Here is a 21,360-nt window from a genome sequence, read left to right on the forward strand (position 1 = left end):
AGAAGAAAAGAGTGCATGGAGAGCGCTACAATTTGATGGATAGAAAAATACCGTTCAAGAGGAAGCTGCATCCCAATTTGGACTTTGTGTTCACTGTTAAATAAAGAACAGTGCATTTTTCCAGTGTATGTGGAGTTATATGTGAGGTTCGCAAATTATGACAATAAACATATTTTTATAACAGTTGTTTTTGAGACTTTTTTTTTTTAAATGTGGGTCAAATATGGCTCATGAAAGATGTGGCTTAGTTGAGGTTGAATTAAGGCTGATATCAGGAACCTGTTCTGGCCCAGCTTCGGGCCGGAGTAGGGCCGGATATGGTGATACAATGCGGCTCAGATCCGGGCCGAATGCGGCCCGGATCATGGATGCCAGACCCGGGCCACTGCAGGACCGTCATTCATTGCGGTATGTGGGCCGAGTGTCGTGCCGTGTCTGCGCCAGAGCTGGGCCAGACCAATTTTGCTGACTGGGTATCCATCCATTCATTTTCTGAGCCGCTTATCCTGTGTGTACCTCAAGTACATCCTGCATTTTTGCAAGAAATCTGCTCCTTATTGGCTTAGAGATCCTTTTCCTGGAGCTGTGCAGCACTTCCTGTGTGTTGACTGCTTGCTCTGCCAACAGAGCAGCAAGCAGCTGAGCTAATAGTGTGTTGACAAAGCTTAACTGTGCAAAGCTCCTATCTTCTATGCACATCATTATTCAGAAGCACACAACTGGATTTGTCACGTCAACTGGAGATGATACGCCAGTGTGTGGCACGGGTAAAACATTGAGCATGTGTGAATACATTCGCTACCGTTATACTGCAGTCAAGTGTGTCTGGAGCGACTGCTCTTGAGTTCTCTCCATCTGAGCGTTGTCTTGTAAAGCCACATATACGTGCCATAGTGCGTGCCCTCAGACAAGCCGCATGTGAATTCTGCGTGTTCATTTGTGTTTGTGTGTGTGACCCAAAAGCATCTGCCAGGACTTAATGAGACTCCTTCGTTTAGGTCAGGCAGACCGGCAATACATGCCCTGTGACAGCTATAATCTCACTAATTGGGATGGTGGAGGATTTGACTTCATGTCTTGTAAGGAAATTAAAGGCCTTCAACTCAACCATGCAAAAGCTGAGCGCAAGAGGCAAATGACTCCGCAAGCCTTTTTGAAAACCTTCATTTAAATAAACACGATGGGGCATGTGAAGGGCAACCAATCCGATACACACAAAATTGATTAAAAGTATTTTTAATGATGTTATGTCATTATTCATAATTAATGATATTTACATATGTGAAAACAACCATGTTAATAATTTCTCAGTATAATTAGGAAGCAAACAAATATCAATATACCTTAATTGAATCTCTAAACCACTCTGCCAGAGTTTACGTTTTGAAATGATCAGTCCTACAACATTCTGAGGAAAATCCAATGTTCCACCACTGGTGAGGTATTTCACAACAGGCCCTTGGGCTACTCATTCGGTCCTTGGGAGCGACCTTGGTGACCCTCGATCTATGAGAGTGCATATCACAAAGTGCTTTTGGTATCCTCATCAAAGTCACATAATCATCATGAAAATGTAGCTGAATAATTGACCTCGGAGGTAGTGCCGTATTTTACACACTTAAAAGGCACACTGGATTATGAGGCGCACCTTCAATGAATGGCTTATTTTGTAATTTTTGTTTCATATATTGGATGCAGTGCACTATAAGACGCAATCTACAATGCATCCACTAGATGGAGCGACGCTCAAGGAAATGCAGAGCTGTAGTGACGCCACTCGAGTGAAGCGCGCCTCAGCGGTTCTATAGTCTGCTGCTCTCTGCTATGTGCGCGTGAGCGTGAGCACGTACGCACGTGGTTCAACCAATCAGCGCCGACGCAACACATGTCACAGATCAGCTTTGAACAAACGACAACAGCTAAGATAGCTTAGCTGTTGGGTGAAAATGGAAGGCTATTAGGTGCGCCTTTTAGTGCGGAAAATATGGTACATCGTCACTGTCCTGCGAAAAACACCTGTGTACATTTTTGTCATGTTTTACTTTTTTCTTTCATGTCTTCTCCATCCTCTATAGACGGCATGCTCATCAAAGTCACATAATCATCATGAAAATGTAGCTGAATAGTTGAACTCTGAGATAGTACAACATCTCTGTCCTGTGAAACACACGGATTATTTATTTATTTTTTTAAACTACATTCATGGGATTCTTGAAAGTCGGACAGCCCATTCATGTAGAAATGTGAAAAAAAAGACCAAAATGGGCATATGTGGTGTTTACAGGACGGCGATGATATGTATTATAAGTCAGCAATCATTTGCTCACATACCAGAAACATACATTTCTTTAAAACCTTCCTTTTATACATTTTTTTTTTTTTTTTTAGTAGATGTACTTTCTTTGCTCTTCGAATCATGAATAATTTATTGGAATTAAATCCGGGCGGCACGGTGATAGACTGGTTAGCACGCCGGCCTCACAATGCAGGATTCGATTTCGGGCTCTAGCCTACCTGTGTGGAGTTTGCAAGTTCTCCCCTGTGCCTGTGTTGGTTGACTCCGGCTTCCTGTCACATTCCAAAAACATGGATGACAGGCTACTGGAACACTCGAAATTGTCCCTATATGTGATTGCGAGCGCGATGGTCTATGTGTGCCCTACGATTGGCTGGCAACCAGTTCAAGTTGCCTGAAGACAGCTGGGATAGGCTCCGGCACGCCGGAGCGACCCCTGTGAGGATTAAGCGGCTTCAGATAATGGATGGATGAAATTAAACCCTGAAGACATTAGCTATTCTACAACTCAAATCCATAAAGAACAAAAAGCAAATGCAGACATTGATGTAGATTCAAGTTCTTCTCGTGACTACGTATGACCAAATTCACCGATGCCGATACTTCGGAGTGACAAGAGTATACACAAACGATGATGGTGAGTGCAGAGTTCACACTGCAACACGAAGAACAAAACGCTGGCAAACTGGTCTGCTGACTAACATTACATCTGGGTCAGTGAGTTGAACAAAACAAGTCAGCATTCAAAAGGAAGAGAATCCACTTAAACGCTCACAAGAGCTTAAGGGTGATGGGACGGAAGAGCCCAGGAAGAAAAAGGAGCGCATCCAAAAAAATCGGTCTTTTCCTCTGGCGTGCTTTCAGTTAAAGTCAAAGATGATGTCCTCCTATGGAGTGAATTGATACAGGAAACAACTTTTGCCTTGTCACGATGAGATCATCGAGGATTATGCGTTACTTTTTAGGTTATTTTCCACATTTTGCTCTTTGCAGGCACATCGAAACGTCTTCTGGTGTGTCTTTTCAAAAGTGGGAAATGCTGAAATGTTTTGCTCCACTGGGATGTGGTGAACAGTAATGGCCCATTATTTTTGCCACAAAGGCGCTGTTTCAAAAATTCGGGAAGAGCTCAACAGGGGAATAGTTTGAGGCCAGTAAATGTGCTCAGTCAGCTGTTAACAATCCTATTCTGTAATTTGTCTGAACCTTACTCATAGGCATTATCCAAATGTCTTTTTGCGCCACAGCTGGTTCATCACTGTGGCGACGGTCTACAGCAGGGGTGGCCAACCAGAGACTAAGAGCCATTTTTTTTACTGTGTTACTGCAAAGAGCCACATCACGCATGTGCACGCGCGCACGCACGCACGCACGCACACACACACACACACACACACACACACACACACACACACACACACACACACACATACACAAGCTGCAGTAGTTACTACTTGGGTCAGCTTGCTACATATTTGACTGAAGATCTCCTTTTGAAGCGACGAACCTCCCGTCATCGACCTGATTGCGCACATGCAAGAATGCACACACACACACACACACACCCACACACACACACACACACACACACACTCCTCCTCCCAACGCTCGCGCTCGACTTGGGACCAGTCCGCTGGCTCCAGGTCGATCGCGATTGAAGTATTGGGAACCCCTACCTTTTAAGCTGACTAGCTTAGCGCTTAGCGTTGAGTACCGTTGTTTGCGCATGAGCGGTTATTCAGTTGTCGTCTGATTGGTTGCCCTGTATGTCAATCCGGTGATTTAGTTGTCGTTTGATTGGTTGCCCTGTATGTCAATCAAGTAACGGGATTGATGATAGGCTGACGTAGTTCGGTCTGTGTATTTAGAGCCGTTGTTTGAATCGCAGTGCCACCGCGGAAGTGTTTTCGACGCATGTCATGTGAAAGCACGGGAGCCGCATTGAACCAGCCAAAGAGTCGCATGCGGCTCGCGAGGCGCGGGTTGGTCACTCCTGGTCTACAGTATAACATATTCAAACAATACGAGACTTCCTGCTCCAAGACTCCACCTACAAATGTCAACTCTTTTGCTTGTATCGCAGTGGGGGAAATAATTATTTAATCCCCTGCTGAATTTTTAAGTCTGCTCACCTACAATATTTTTTTCTTTTTCTTCTCACAGCAATATGGTTAGGTATGGCAGTGGGGCCAAACCTATTTTGACCAAATATCTACTTTTCAAGCAATCAACCTTCTGCCATCGACCCGTTACCATAGGTGCACTCATACACACATCTACGCACGCGCGCTGCATGCCATGATGAGCAACAGCCATAATGGCCCCTAACATGAACGAAACAGAAACATTTTGTGAAAAGGAAAACACTGCCTACCTTGGCACAGGACGAACTTTTGCAGCCCGTTAAATGCGGATATTATCGTATGTACGTCTACTGTTTTAAAATGTTTCTCTTAGCGTTCCAGATTCCCATTCTTTGCCAGTACCATTGGTGAATTGTACATGAAGCAAACTTTGAACGAGAACAAGAATAATATAAAAAGATACATTGGACCAGCTCTGATCGCAAGCTGCAATAGCAAACTGCTGACCGCTGACAACTTCCGGTAGGTTAAAGGTGACCTGATTTTTAAATGTTTTTTTATAATTACCTTTTTTTGTGAAAGTGAATCTGATATGATGCTTTGGATGAAATGTGCACTAACACAAAAATATGTATTACTAACACACACCCAAACACGCAAATCTTTTTTTTTCTTCTCCCATTTCCCCTACACTGTTCGCGACCGATTCGGGACCAGTGTGTGGGATAGCAGTCGATCGCGATCAACATATTGGGCACCCCTGATGTAGGGAGATCAAAGTTGTATAAGTCAGTGGCGAGAGAAATTTGTTTAGGTTCTCTCTAATTCAATTATAGACCGTCATTCCCATTAAAGTTAGCCCACTTCTCTTTCAAGTAACCATTCAGAAATTGTTTTCTTTTTCCCCTAAGCATAGACATGAGGTACAGCGTGGGAAATATGGACATGGTCAAAATAAATTTTAGTTACCGAATAAAACTGAAGCGTTTACAGAGTAGCAGCGACTAATAAAACAGAAAAAGGCTGGAGCAGAGTCTGGCTGGAAGAGGTGCACTATCAGACAAGTGCATTCCCACACAGGAGGAAGTGGGATTTTCTTTCTTTCTTTCTTTCTTTCTTTCTTTCTTTCTTTCTTTCTTTCTTTCTTTCTTTCTTTCTTTCTTTTATTTTGGGTCATTGAAACCTCCCATTCTTGCGAGTTGTCAACGTTAGTCTATGTCTGGGGGTGAATGGGATCTTGTTGGGGTCTCCCATACCAGGTGTGAAGGGTAAAGCGGAGGCAATTTACCGCTCAACGAACTCCTTACAACTCGCATGATGAAGAGAATTAGTATGTTCTGATATCAATGATACCATATCAATGACATCATATCGAATCAAATCATATGGTTGTGTCAAATCGTGAGGCCAAATATCGATACGGATCTTGTTGGTCAAAAACATATTGTTACACACACAGTTAAACATTATCGAAACAGATTATCGACATACACACACACGCACACACACGCGCACACACACACACACGCACGCACGCACGCACGCACGCACGCACGCACGCACGCACACACACACACACACACACACACACACACACACACACACACACACACACTATTATGGATCTGTATGTTCAAACAGTGCTTTCATTATTGACCTGTATTAAATGTTTAACGGAATTAATTTACAATAATCAAGGTTTGCTGCCTGATTGTCACAAAAAGAGGGAAACAAGTGTCGTTCGTCACTGCCCTTAATGCATGTTTCACAAGTTGGTCTACGAGTGTATCCACTTTTCATTTAAAATCTATACCACACCACTTCCTGTCTGTTTTTTTTTTAATTTTGATTACACCCCACCACCTCCTGTCTGTCAGTACACCCGGTCCGACAGTGCACCCCCTTCGGCCAGAGCTTCTTGGACTGCTAGAAAACTATGGGCCTCTTCGGATTCTTGTTTTTGCCTTGGTAATTTTCTTTCCTACCCTTTTCAAGCGAGTTGAGATATGGAAATACAGTACTTGGAGGATAGGATCATTCGAATTGTGTCATGCAGGGGTGTCAAACTCAGGTCCTGGAGGGCCGCTGTCCTGCATGTTTCCCAAGTCTCCCTGTTGCAACACACCTGATTCAAATGAACAGGTTCAATGTCAGGCTTCCGCAAAGCTTGCTGATGATCTGATCATTTGAATCAGGTGTGTTGCAACAGGGAGACTTGGACGACATGCAGGACAGTGGCCCTCCAGGACCTGAGTTTGACACCCCTGGACTGTAATGCTTTGGAAAGTTGCCTCGTTGCAACCTTCAGAAAGAATATTACCCACAATTCTTTCCAGCAGAAATCTTTAAAGCAACAGGAACTTAGCTGACAGACTACACGAAGATGCTCGAGTCTCACACTAAAATGATGTTGAGAGAACACTCATTAAAAAAAAAAAATAGCCATGAAACTTTTTCTTGTTTTTTTGTCACAAGTAGAGGGTCATTGAGGCCAAGAAATATGTGTTCAAAGCAAAAGGAAAGGTGTGGATACACACAAACAGAAATAGAATTCATAAAAACCCGTTGTTTATTAGACAATGGGGCAATTCCAAAATCTATGAAAAACTTTTGAGTAATTCCTCACCAAAAAATAATAATCAATATATTTATGTATTTATTTATTTTTTCTAATTCAGATAATATTTTGCAGGTAAAGTCCGCAACCTAGAGAGTTAATTACAGTGACTCTCTTGTGGCAGCTCCAGCTAGCCGCGAAGCAAGCAAGACATTGCGAGCCATCGGATCACAGTTTAAGAGTTAAATGACTGCACACAGTGATGCTGACAGCATGACATGGTCGCCGTTCCTGCTGATCACTTTATCAAACCAAGCTTACTCAAGTGCGATGCATTAGCCGGTGTACAACAGCAAAATCGCTACTGGGGTTGTATCGTCACTTTGTCTCATAGAAGAAAATTTGGGGAGAGAGTTGTGTAAATTCCCACTAATGTGACTCGAGGAAACTAGTTTGCTGCACTGCACAGATCAAATTTAAGCATTAATTGTTGATTGTCTAAAAATGAAAACGAGTTGATCGTTCATTATTTAGTGCAAATGAGTTTTTTTAAACTTATTTATTTATAACCATGCAAAAAATATGATTATTTTTTTATCCGAATACTCTGTGATTCGTTAAAATTTTCAGTAGAATATCCCAATACTAAAATATTCCACAGCTACAGACATAAATAAGTCATAATTTTCAGGTAATTTATTTTCGGTTAAAATCACTTTGAAGAAGAGGATCTTCATACGTAGCTGTTCGGGGACAGTTAGTTGATGCACTTAATAGCCACAATAGATGCTGTCCAAGAAGACAAGTTCGGAGTTTGGCCCAAAGATGTGTGTTTCTGTTGAGATTTGTGGACCTCTTTTGCTTTTGAGTCAATGTGGCCTATGAAATAAATATTGCAGTTTTTTGGTTTAATCAATGTATGTGAATTTCCTTATTTTGTGTGCTGATTGAGTTTTGTATTGATCTTTTTTTCGGGGGGTCTGACGGCATTTTTGGGATGGTGTTGTTTTTTTAGTCCCAATTGGTGCCATGGTTGGCAGTCCTCTTCAAGAACTTTTCAAGAGCTCTGCATTCTTTTTGTCATTTGTTTTTGTCATATGGTGTTTGTTGTTCTTCGTGTAGATCCATTGTGGACTTGATGTGGACTGTTCTCAGTAATTTTTCCGTGACATTCTGTGCTTGGTGGTTGTGCCTTCCGTGCATGTACCGGCACTGATTTTGAGGAGGCGAATGTTGACGCAATTTGACTGTCACCGCTTGACAGCCGTGGCACGCTTGTGTTTTTGTGCACCACTAATGGGCAGCATTTTGCACATCCCGATTTTGTTCAGCAGACATGTCGGCGCTGTAGGACAGCCTACATTGGTCCAGCCGGATAGATGGCTGGTGGAGCTGAGGATAAGCAGAGAGGCGCGTCGGCGCGGAGCACAGATGTGCGTGTGTGGAACTGAGTGTCGGTGCTTGGAAATGAAGCGGATCTAAATGGGAGAGGAGAATTGAACTATTCTCGGTATTTGTCAATGGATGCTGCAGTTTACTTTCAAATTTAGCTTTTATCAGACGTGTTTGAGGTCATGGACGCTGTGATCATGACGTGCGATCCGCTGGTGAAAGAAGACTTCCAAACTGGACATATATATCCTGGTGAGCAGGGAGTAGGGGCTGCCCCATTATCTTCTCTGCTGTCTTAAACAAGCTGGTCATCTGATTTTTGTATTTAACAGTTAGGTTTCCAAACCAACTGGTTATTCCAAAGCGCAGGACTGAGTCAATGGTCGCTCTGTAGAAAATCAACATAATGCTTCTGCCAACTCCAAATATTCTCAGCCGCCGCAAGAAGTGAAGGCGCTGATGGATCCTCGAGCAGACATTTGATATGTGTGTCTGCCAGTTAAGCCTGCAATCCCTGTAAATCCCCAAGTATTTGTAAAAGGAGACCTACTTCATCTACGCGCCATTAATAGAAATGGGTCTGTGGTCGCCAATTGATTTCGGGTTAAATAACATTTTCCCAGTTTTTTTCCACATTTATGCTTTGGTGGTGCTCATTACACCAGTCAACAAATGTGTCTATCCCGTCACAGTGACTGCTGATGCCAGAGTCACTAGTGAGCAGACTGTGTCATCTGAAAATGTTACAACATACTGATTTGGTTGGGAACTACCACAGTCATTTGTAAATAAGATGAACAGAATAGGTGAGCTCATGCAACATTGGGGTGCCCCGTGCCACTCGTGACCTCATCAGATAACGCAAGTTAAATCAGATAACGCAGTTAAATCTCATACGCTGTGGTCTTTTTCATAAGGAGGAGTGTTACCACCTAATAAAGAAAGGATTGACATTCAACTGAACATTTAGAGCATGAATAATGGGAAGAAGTGGGGACACTGATAACTTTTGAGGGAATCCATGAGTGCTGAAAAGGGTAACCTGCCGTGGTTTGAATGACAAGTTTAAATTTGGGAATTGCTTGTTTGATGCTAAGTGACAGTTATTACACTAAGGCATTTAATGGGCAATTCATTATTTTGATTGACCTGGCCAACTAAAGTAATTTTTTTCTCCTGTTTTGGAACACCTGTTTAACTGTATTATATTACATAAGAGATTGTTTTAAGGTTTTTACAACACACATTTAGGTTCATATTTGAATATTGACCATTTAAGTTTGTACTATTTAAAGGTTGTTCCATAAAGTTGAGTTCAAGCCACACTATTTATCTGAGTACACTTAAATTCAAATTAAATAGGAGCGCATAGACAAGAAAATGACATGGGCCACCAACAAGGCCGTGACACTGAAAATGGAGTTGAAACAAGATGAATCTCCTGATGAACAATCTTCAGACATAAGCTCATCTCAAGTAAGCACAAAACACATTGCTGCAGCAGAGACCTTGAGGAAAAGTGGAAGAATGAGAACGCTCACTGAGAAAGGACAAGCACGGCATGAAGAAAGCATAAATAAGCTTCAAGCTTGCTTCAAGGTCAGTTATGACAAATGGAAAACTGCTGCTCAACAAGCTAAAACAGCACTTGATGACCCTGTTGGCGCAAAATTGCACAAGCGCATTGATTGAATGAAATATACCTCAGAAGAAGTGAAATACACCAACGAAGAGCTACATAGTTGTGGAACTCCTGACGGACACACGCCGCAGATTGGACACATGATAGAGTTTCGTAGATCATGCAACAAGCATGAGCAAATCTTGCAGAAGATGAGAGTAAAGTGATATAGCAACAACAAGATGCAGCAGTAGAACTAGCAGCAACTGAAGCCGCTCTTAACATAACGGAACAGATGGAATGTGAAAGAAAGAAACTAAAAGCTCTTGAATTTCAGAAAAAAAGGAAGGCTCGCAAGACAGGAAGCAGAGAATGTTGAAAACCAGTGTGAGAGCAAAACGGAGAAACTTGAACATTTATAAACCTTGAAGTAAATGAATGCTGAAACGTTTATAAACAAGAAAGCAACCCAGATGACAAATTATCAGACCTTTCTTCATGAAGGGAGCAGAAAAGAAAAAAAAAACCACTAGTAAATCAATCTGAACCCAAGATAGAATCTTCATGCCTCAATCCGAGTGCACAGCCATTCGCTATGTCACAAAACACCACTAGAGGGCAAACTACAAGCAACGGCATGCAGGAAGATGGAGTTACTGCATTGGCCATTGCGTTCGCCAAACCCATCAAGATAAGCTGTCTATCTGTACCAGAGCCTGCAGGTTTTTAATGGCAAGCCACTTAAGTACATTGGAAAATGGATTTTCAAATGCTGATCGAAAGAAAGAACATCCTAGTAAAGAAAAAGATCTACCACCTCCGCAAGTATGTTGGTGGTCCTGCAAGAAAGGTGGCTGACAGTTACTTCTTGTTGAGAACAGACACAGCATCTTATCCAGCTAGTAACAGTCTGGAGGAAAGATATGGAAGTTCATTTGTGATCGCTAACAATTGCAAGCAATGTTCCAGATTTTAGTGTTGGAGTCCTAAATGGCAGTGGTGAGAACCAGCAAATGCTCAGTGACCTTCCTGATTGGCTTTCAGCTAGTTGGAACTGGAAAGTACTGTAATTGAGACTGAAGAAGGGTGTGGTTCATTTCCAACATTTAAAAGCTTTGTTAACATTGCCATGAGAGGCCAAGGTAGCGTGCAATCTTGTGAGTTCTCTACATGCACTCAGAGCAAATGATTCAGAGAGGATGAAACCTCTCAAGGCTTGAAATATTGCAGCAAAGACGTGTGTGAACAGTGCAGAAGAGGAAATAGAAAGAACAAAATGCGCCTTGTGTGTGAGATTTGTAAATTGGATTTTTAGAGTGAAATTTGAACATGTTCACATAGTCTGTCAACTATGTTGATGTCTTGTTGCTTGAAATGTTGCTGCTTTGAAGAATTGTGTGTAATGCCATTTCGCAAATGTTGGTTTCGGTAGTAACCTTTGCTAAAGGGGTCTTAAAGGTTGCTTGCAGGCACCTTTCCTCAACATTTGTAGAATTCTAAGGATCCTCCCCTCAAGGTACTTCTGGTTAATTTCACTCAGCTACAATAGGAAAGGAAATTTTCTTGACCAAAACAAGGATTCAAAGAGGCCCCACAAGTAGTGGTTCACATTTTTTTTCAGCTTGGGACCCCATTTTGATATCACAGAACTCTGGAAAGTCCAGACATTCAAAACAGAGACTACTTTACTTTCACATTTAGGCTATTTCTTGTATGAAAATGTCGGTTAAAGTTGTTCTCAATTAAGTGTGCAATATTATTTTATTTCATTTTAACTAGATGAATTTTTAGTTTGCATCCATGTGCAGCTATCCAGGTGATTTGTGTTGGCGATAGTTCGCTAGCCGCTCGTAGATTAGCTCATACTCCAAACTAAACTAGCAATGCAAATGAAACCATAGTTGCCCGACCGGTATAACACATCTCAGTTCGCACAAATTCAACTTCACACCCAATTATATCAACAAGTGACGACTAACGCTACATGCTAGGAGCTAGTACATGAGACAGCATTACTTCGTGGTCTGTTTGTTTTTGTTGGAACTCTAAAGCCGTTGTTTTTCAAACTCTTTGTTAACTTACCAAGATGTCTTTGTGGTGAGTTGCGATGTGTCTCTTCAATCGAGTGACAATTGTTGTGGCAATGTGGTTGTACGCAGAAAAAACAAAACAAAAAAAAAACTGCCCCTGACACTTGAGCTGACATGCGGCTGATCTGATTTTTGGTGCAAAATTATAAAATGTTTCCACATACCCCCAATTTGGTCACATATGGTTATTGCTGTTTGGTGCGAATGAGTACAGTACTTGCATTCTTTTCCACGCAGCAATCGATCATTGAATGCAAGCACTTAAAAAAAATAATAAAACAAAAAAAAAAAACCTTAAATGAAAACAAACTCGTAAAGTTCTCACTCATTGTAGCAGGGGATACCATTATTTCAAGTGATAACTATTGGCACAACAGTTAAATAACTGAGGAGGAGAAGGAGAGATAATTTGACAAAATCATACATTTGTGTCATCTTTGTTCATGACCTAAAATGTCCATTGATATTCGCCCAGTCTTAATTTAGTGAGCAGCATTTTTGTTTTCTCTTCATTAGGCCATGAAAATGCAGCCTAATTTAGGCCCAGTTTTTTTTTTTTTTGTTTTGTTTTATTAACGGGGTTTTTAGTCTCATCTGGTCAAGTTTTCATCCGGTGAAAAATGTGCATTGATGAAAATATTTTTGTGTAGTTTTCATTAACAAAATTAACACTACCTATAACAGCCCATCCATTGTGAATTGTTGATTTCAACAAAAATGTACAAAATGCTGTCAGGATGGTGATGCTTGTAATTACATTTTTGTCAATGTCATAGGAAGCTGAGGGGAGAATAAAGACTTAAACATCTCATTTATGTGGACAAGTATGTTGTCTAATGCGATTCTATTAGAGTGTTGTGTGCGTGTGTGTGTGTGTGTGTGTGTGTGTGTGTGTGTGTGTGTGTGTGTGTGTGTGTGTGTGTGTGTGTGTGCGTGTGCGTGTACCTGAGCAGTGGGGCAGCGGGCCACTCCAATGGCCATTAAGCTGACAAGTGAGTGATGAGTCTCCCACGAGCTGGCGGTCTCCAGAGCAGGAATATTGCACCGTAGAGCCAAAGGTGAACTTTTCTCCAATCATAACTCCGTGTGGAGGACATCCTGGTTGTCCGCAGTCCACCTCTGCAGAGAGTGAGCAGTCAAAAATAAGAATGTCAATGAAAAAAACAAATGGATGGAAGAATTGCGATTGCATGGCTCAGTGCCTTTCATAAAACAGAAATCCATATAGGCAGTATGTGACACGATTTCATGCTTCTCAAACACCCACCGGATTGCTAAAAAAAAAAAAAAAAAAAGCTTTACACATACTGCTCCTTTATTTGGCCCCACTGGGGTGCACTGGAGTAAGTAAGGAGTAAGAGCGGTTCATCAGCATATCCACAAGTAAACCTTTTTTTTTGTCTCTGCAGAATACAGGACAGTTTTAATTGGAAAACATTCATGTATTTTCTTGAAATGACTATATTTGGTGTGAAAGTAGACACACTGGTGTCTTTGTGTTGTCAACCACATGTTGTCATGTTCTGTTTGTTGAGTTATCCACGGTATGTTCTACACGGGTTTGGCTCCTCTTGTCCTTTTGAGACAAACTATTTTCATTTATCTATTCCTTGCCTTTTGCAAGAGTTTTTTGGTTCCTCTTGTTTTATCCTGGTTTTTTGTAACCCACGTCATTAGTTGTACTTTGTCAGTCTGGCACCATTTTTTGTCAATAAATACTTTTTGTCCAAAACTTTTATCTGAGTCTACGTTTGCAGAATCTGATTCTGTCCGGATGTTTCCGGACGCATGATAAAATGTACGGTATACTGATTGCATGTATATTTTGAAGGTCACTGGCCATGCACTGTATTGGTAGTTATTCTTGGGTTTGTGTTGGTTAATTACCACTGTCAAGTGCAAGTTAATTTCCAAAAAATCCAATTGATCGGCATCAGCCATTAATACCTTCGGTTGGAATACATTGTGTCCCTTGTATATTTATATTGTAAGAAGAATCATGTGTCTTTTGCAAAAATGTGAAGTCATTTCTCTCAGCATGGGAGCAACATTACAATCTCATATACTGCTGCACATACATTCGAACACAAGAGGCTAATTTTCAAAATTGTTGCACTTTGAAAAAGCATTCCACTCTATTACTTAGATACGAGATGAGCAACGATTTTCAGAAAAGGCTCCCCGTCGAACCATTTATGTACACTGTTCACAATAGAGAGCAGAATAAAGAAGAAATGATAGACACAGTAAAACTGGATATGAGAGTGAAAGACAGGTACGGAGGGAGAGAGAGAAAATCAAAAGACAAATGATATTTGGTTAATCTAAAAAGAAAGAAAAAAATAAAAACAAAACAGAAAAATGAAAAAAGGAAGGAAATACAAATGAAAGAAAGACAATGAAAAAAGGTAAATAAAAGAATGAACAAAAGAAACACAAAAAAGGAAAAAAGAAAACCAAGAAAGAATGACAGATAGCAAAAATGGGGGAAAAAAGCAAAATTGAATGTAAATGAACAAATAAAACAGGAAAGCAAGCAAGACAGAATTTGAAAAAAATACACAAAAAACAGGAAAACTAAAGATTGAAAGAAAGAAAAAAAGAGGGAAAGGAAAATGAAAGAAGGAAAAAAAGAAAACAAAAAACAAATGAAACTAAAACAAGAAAGAACACAGAAGACTGAAAGAAAGAAAAACACAAAAGAAATAAAAACAAAAGAGCAAAAGAAAACAAAAGAGCAAAAGAAAGAAAAAACTAAACAAAGACAAAGGAAAAACAAAAGAAATATAGAAACAAAAAGAGAAAGAAAACAAAATAATGAAAATCGAAGAAAACAAAAGAATAAAAGAAAGAAATAAACAAGAAAGAGCAAAATAAATAAATAAAGAAAGAATGAAAGACAGAACGAAAGCAGGAATAATTGTTGAATTAACCACAGTACCGATGCATTCTGGCAGAGGTTTGTCCCAGTGGCCAACTGGTTGGCAGGTTAGCACCGAGGAGCCAAACAGGTCATATCCAGGGTTGCAATTGTAGAACACCACACTGCCAAATGTAAAGTTGCCGTGCTCAATCTTGCTTTCACGGATTGAATTGGCAGGGATGCCAGGGTCCGTGCAATTCACCACTGTATGGAAAACAAAAAGAAAAAAAATGTACCGGTTGGTTGCTTTTTATGAGAGCTCAAACAAATCCGAGGCATTTGGGGATCATGACTGAAAAAAATACAAAAATGCTGGAGGCATCATTTTTGACTCGAGTACCGAATACCCACTTATTTTCGTGTACACCGCCAAGACCAAAAATTATCGGGAGAGATTTCTCTAAAATCTTACTCATGTTTCTAGAGAGAAAAATAGTGTGCTGCTCCACATAGTTTAAATGTAAGTATAAAATGTTGAGTATCTAAAAATGAAAGACTGTTGGTGGAAATGTGTTTTAGTTGTCTTCAATACTAATGACCAAGAATGTTTTTTTGTTGTTGTTTTTAATCTGCATATCCGATTATTCAATTGAATTTTGATTTGGCTATCCAAATATCAAAATATAAAAAAAAAAAAAACAAAAAAAAAGATGTATTTATGGTATTCAACCTTTATTTATCCAGGTAAGGCTATTACAAACAGATTATCATTTGTGATGCCGACCTGGCCAAGAGGCAGCAGACAAGAGGAAAACTAAGCAAAATACAACTAAAAGTAAAGACAGGCTTTTGGAAGTAAAATGATATGCTGCGCAAAACAATTGCTCCAGGGAGGTCAAACTCATGTTTGTTGCAGGCCACATCGTAGTTAGGCTATCCCTCGGAGGACCATTATAAATGTGAGCCCATATAAATACATGATCGCCTTATATACAGGGTGTCCATAAAGTCTCTAGCATTTCAAAAATGTATTAAAAATGCAATTGATTAGATATTTTACTCAGATTTGTTCTATTGTATTCAGCATTTATTAAAGTTTTTTTTTTTTACCTCTTTTAATACACTTCGACATGGGCACCATTAGTTGCATGAAGCACATCAAGACGGTACTCGATTTCTTACTCTGTAGCATAGCCTCATCAATTGTGGCAATGGCATCAGTCATCCTTTGCTTTAGGTCAGTAATGTCCCTTATCTTTGTTCAATACACGATATCTTTAACATAGCCCCATAGAAAGAAGTCCAGGGGAGTGATATCTGGTGAACGTGGTGGCCAAGGAATTGACCCATCCCTCCCAATCCACCGGTCTGGAAATGTTTGATTGAGGAACCCACGAACATGCAACCCCCAATGTGGTGGTGCACCATCTTGCTGAAAAATGATGGTTGGTTGAAGGTCATTCAGTTGTGGTGCCACATATTCAGTTAAAAGGTCAAGGTAAACATTTGTAGAAACTGATGTCTCGTTGAAGAAAAATGGACCAATTATTCGATTGCACATGATCCCACACCACAAATGCAATATGATAAAAAACTTTACTAAACACTGAGTACAATAGAACAAATCTGAATAAAATATCTAATAAATTGCATTTTTAATAAATTTTTGACATGGTAAAGAGACTTTATGGACACCCTGTTTTACACACAAATTCACGGATACCTAATTTTAAAATGAGAAGCCATTTTTTTGTTTAACTATTTTTCAATTAATTTTAAAGGGGAATTGGTAACAAAACACAATTGCAATATCAAATTTTTTGGAAGAAAGCACCCTCAGTCACCTTACCATCGTGGAGGGATTTGTGTGTCTCAATGATCCCAGGAAGTAAGTAGTCTGTGGCTTTAGGCCCCTGGCAGGGTCAGCCATGGCAAACAGGTTGTAGGTGAGTCACCAGACCAAGCACGGCTCTCAGACCCCTTACGAATAAAAATGTTGGACTTTTACCTTGCCCGTCACTGGCCTGGAGGTGGGGCTCGCTAGCCTGCACCCATGAGGCCGAGCCATGCACAGCCAGAAAGGGCAACATGTGTCCCATATCCCAAGATCACCACTTGTGGGATGGCTCGACGGGGTCGGATGCCCTGTGAGCTGAGCGGCAGTCTGATTCCCAGGTAGAGAAGCTAGCTTTCGGGACCTGCAAGATCACCTCTCGGACAAGGAAGGAGCCCAAGCTGATGTGTGAGGCAGACAAGTTCTGACTAGACATAGTCGGACTCACTACTTACACACCTCGGGCTCTGGTACCAGTCCTCTCGAGAGGGCTCGGATTCTCCCACTCTGGATTTGCCCGTGGTGAGACGCGGAGAGCAGGTGTGGGCATACTTATTGCCCCCTGGTTTGGAGCCTGTACGTTGAGGGTGACCCCACTGAACTCGAGGGTAGCCTCCCTCAGCCTTTGGGTAAGGTCCTGACTGTTGCTGCTGCTTATACACCAAACAGCAGCTTAAAGTACCCACCCTTTTTGGAGTGAAGGGTGTGCTGGAGATCTCTCCCCCTGGAGACTGCCTCATTCTGTTGGGGGCCCTCAATGCTCATGTATGCAATTTTTGAACATGTTCAAAATTTCCTTACGACAGGAAAAAAAAAAATGAAAATGTGCCGAACGTCTGATGACCATTTAGCTAACATCTGTGGCCTTGAACGAACTCTGACGAGAAGGCCACAATCAATCACTGCCTTCGCAAATACTGGCAATTGTTCCCCGCTCAGTGGATAGGGGCTTTACTGGACCTTTGAGCTCGTCACAGATTGAGACCCTGAATAAAAGGTAGAGCATGGATAGACGGATGGATTGATTATGTCGATGCATGTGATTTGCCTTAGCAGGCCACATAAAATGCTGTTGTGGGCCAGTTCTGGTCCCTGGGCCTGGAGTTTGACACCTGTGCTTTATTAGGCTGCTTTGTGTGTTTTAACAAATGGTTATAGCAACTTAAAACATGTTAGCTGTGTCCTCAATAATATGCACATAATATTGTCGGTTAAATCACAAAGCAAAGCATGAGAACATTTTCACAAACCCTATCTCATTTCGGTGTGCTGTCTTAACTACATCAACCACGACCATTTTATTTCAACATGACATGACATAGAAGGATGCATCACTCAAGAAACCTTCAAATTTTGATCTCCTTTCACCCCTTTTTTGATGCCTCATTTGAATAAACACCATGTGCAGCCTTGTTCATATCAGCAAAATTAAAATAGGTTTACATGACCCGAGGAATATTTTTTTCTGCAAATGGTGACAACTGGGTCTGAGCTATCTTAAGCACAGACAATGAAAGGAACATCAGACACTTTTTCCTGAAAACAAAAGTACTGAAAGCGTCAATTGCACACAAATTCACAAGCATCCATTTTCAGAGTAGCTAAATCTTCAAAACGCCGCTGCTGACAAGGATTTATAGGGCACTGAAAAACAATGAGGGTGAAATTAAGTTCAGAGCAACATCAAATTGCCTCAATAATGCAAATGCTCTGCAGAGCTGGCTGAATGTGAGTAATTATAGATACTTACAGACATATTTTGACATCGGAAATCCTAATGACATATGAACATTTTGTTTATTATCTAAGTTTGCCTTTATGGAGTCATTTACACCCCACATTTAAACTCACAACTCAACTCATAAAGGTTTGTAGTTTTGAATTGCAACTATGATCCCAACTTGGAAAAAAAAAAACAAAAAAAAAAAACTACACACCCTTAAAAAAGTCCAACAGTTTCTTCTTCTTCCTAAAATAGGAAAATTACAGGAAACTGGGAAACTCGTAGGTCTTATGTTCAAACAGCGACATATTAATCGTAAAGCCTACACACCTGCCATGTTCAGTAAGGCTGTTGCAGATATAGACTTGCGATCGATTTTATTTTACCACTGAAGTTGGTAAAATAAAAATACAAACTGAATACAATGATTGCAAATGTTTTTCAACCTATATTGAATTGAATCAGGGATGAGAGTGGCTAGAGATGAAAAAATCTGAAAATCAGCCGGGGGTTTGTGGGCCACAGGCCCCCAGTGGGGTACAGGGGCAACGCCGCGGATGGGGGAACAGGGGGGCAAAACCCCCAGAAGCTAATGGGTTTTAGAGATTTTAAAGCCTTAAAACCATTCATTTTATCAAAATTTTTTTACAGTTTTTGTTGAAATACCATTCCTTATTTGCTTACAAAATTGGCACTTTATACTAAACATGCTAAAGATGAAGTATATTCAATGTACAGTACACACTACTTGAAACTTTCACAGAAAAAAATCGCAAGATTGTTCACTATTCTTTCAAGTGAATGAAAATTTGACATAGGCCTTTGTGCAATTTTGCTTATGCATTCCTGGTGAGCACCAACATGTAACTTCAAATTTGCTGCTAAAAAAGGAAACACATTCCCTGCCATATTTAAGATTTGTTCATTACTGATATTCATAAAATGTGTAAATGTGATAAAAAGCTGTTGATTCTTACGTCATACAGTGATAGTGAAGTCCCAAACTTTTTACTATATATGGGTTATGAATGCATTTTCCGTATAGAATGACATCGTCACACACTGTACACAGAGCTTTACCAGCGACATCGAGCTTTTTCACGAAATCCAACAGAAGCACAGACAATGGTTCCTCTTTACTGGTTCCTACTGGGGACACCGTCAGCTTTCTATCCAACCAGTCCCATCGAAACTTGTTTTTCAGATCCGCATCTATCTGACACACGTTAGCTTCGTCACGAATCTCGATAACATTCGGAATTTGTTTAATACAGACTACATACGCGAGTAATTTCAATACACTACATCCCTCGTGCAAAACCATTCATAATTCGCAGAAAAGGGGTTTAGGAAGGCGAACACGGATTGGTTGTGATTCTGCATTTGCCGATATAGCGACCAATCACAACAAGTTTTAGCCCATATACGAAGTAAGGACAAACTAATGCTTCGCGACAAAAAACGGTATTCAAAATGGATGCTTGCAAACTTTATTTGTAAACATTGCGAGTCCCGAGTCTGCCGAAGACAAGTCCGGCAGCCCAGAAATAATTTTTTCCATTTTGACTGGAAAAAAGCGGAATTCCACCAAAAAGTGGAAAAATCTCATCCCTGTTTAATACACTGCAACGGCATGACATTTAATGTTCAAACTGATAAACTTGATTTCGTATTCATGATTCGGTCAGTCATTCTTTTGTGAATATTCACTCGTTTTGAAGTTGATCCCTGTAACACATCCCAAAAAACATGGGATTGGGCACACATTGTGACATCACCTTTCCTTTCAACAATACTCATTAAACATTTGGGAACTGAGAATACTAATTGTTGAAGCTTTGTAGGTCGGATTTTTTTCCCATTTCCTCTTGATGTACAACCTAATTTGCTCAATAATCCGGGGTCTACGTTGACATATTTTGAACTACACATTTTCAAAGAGAGACAAGTCTGGACTGCTGGCAGACTCTTTTACTACAAAACCACAATGTTGTAAAATTTTCAGAATGTTGCTTTGCATTGTCTTGTGAAATAAACAGGGATGGCCCTGAAAAATATGGTGCTTGAATTTCTGCATGTGTTGCTCCAAAACCCGTATGTACCTTTCAGACTTGACAAATAATGTCACAGATGCTGGCTTTTGAACTTTTCGCAAAAAATCTGGATAGTCCTTTTCCTCTTGGGCCCCAAAGAACACGACATCCATGATTTCCACAACCAGTTTGACATGTAGACGCATCAAAAGACAACACACTTTTTTCTATCTTCAATCAATCCATCTCAGATTACCTCGGGCCCAGAGAAGCATGGGTGATGTTGATACATGGCTTTCACTTTGCACGGTACAGTTTTTACTTGCATTTATAGTACTGTGTCAACTCAAAATGGTTTTCTGCAGTGTTCCTGAGCCCTCGTGGCAATATCCTTTTACACAATAATCCTGGTTTTTAATGTGGTGCTGCCTGAGGGATTGAATGTCAAGGGAATTTAATGTTGGTGTTCGACCTTGCTGCTTATGTGCACAATTTCTTTTTCCAGCTTCACCGAATTCGTTGATGTCATTATGGACCACAGATATAAACATCCGAAATTCCTTGCAATTCTATCTTGACAGATGTTCTTAAACTGTTTGACGACTTGCCTCACCTCATCCTTGCTTGTGAACAACTGAGCCTTTGGGGAATGTTCCTGTCACCATGACACTCACCTGTTTCCAATTAATCTCTGCAATTGTGGAACGTTCCAAACCGGTGTTTTGTTGCTGGAAAATGGATGGATGGATATATATATATATATATATATATATTTGGAAAACAATTATAGACATTTCACTGACTTTTCCCATCTTTGCACAGCTGCCATACATAATATGGTGTCAATTCAGCATGGACCCAACTCTT

General features: G+C 40.5%; 1 protein-coding gene across 1 annotated transcript in view; it reads right to left on the minus strand.

Annotated features, from left to right (window-relative positions):
• Nucleotides 1-21,360, minus strand: part of LOC109529648 (CUB and sushi domain-containing protein 3-like) — a 447,797-nt gene that overhangs the window by 106,227 nt on the left and 320,210 nt on the right. Inside the window, exons 55-56 of the mRNA XM_019893029.1 lie at nt 14,982-15,167; nt 12,986-13,159 (exon numbers count right to left, since the gene is read on the minus strand). Coding sequence (XP_019748588.1) covers nt 12,986-13,159; nt 14,982-15,167 — 360 coding nt within the window. The remainder of the gene's footprint in view (nt 1-12,985; nt 13,160-14,981; nt 15,168-21,360) is intronic.

Source organism: Hippocampus comes, unplaced genomic scaffold (assembly GCF_001891065.2).
Source record: "Hippocampus comes isolate QL1 unplaced genomic scaffold, H_comes_QL1_v1.1 scaffold94, whole genome shotgun sequence".
NCBI lineage: Eukaryota > Metazoa > Chordata > Actinopteri > Syngnathiformes > Syngnathidae > Hippocampus > Hippocampus comes.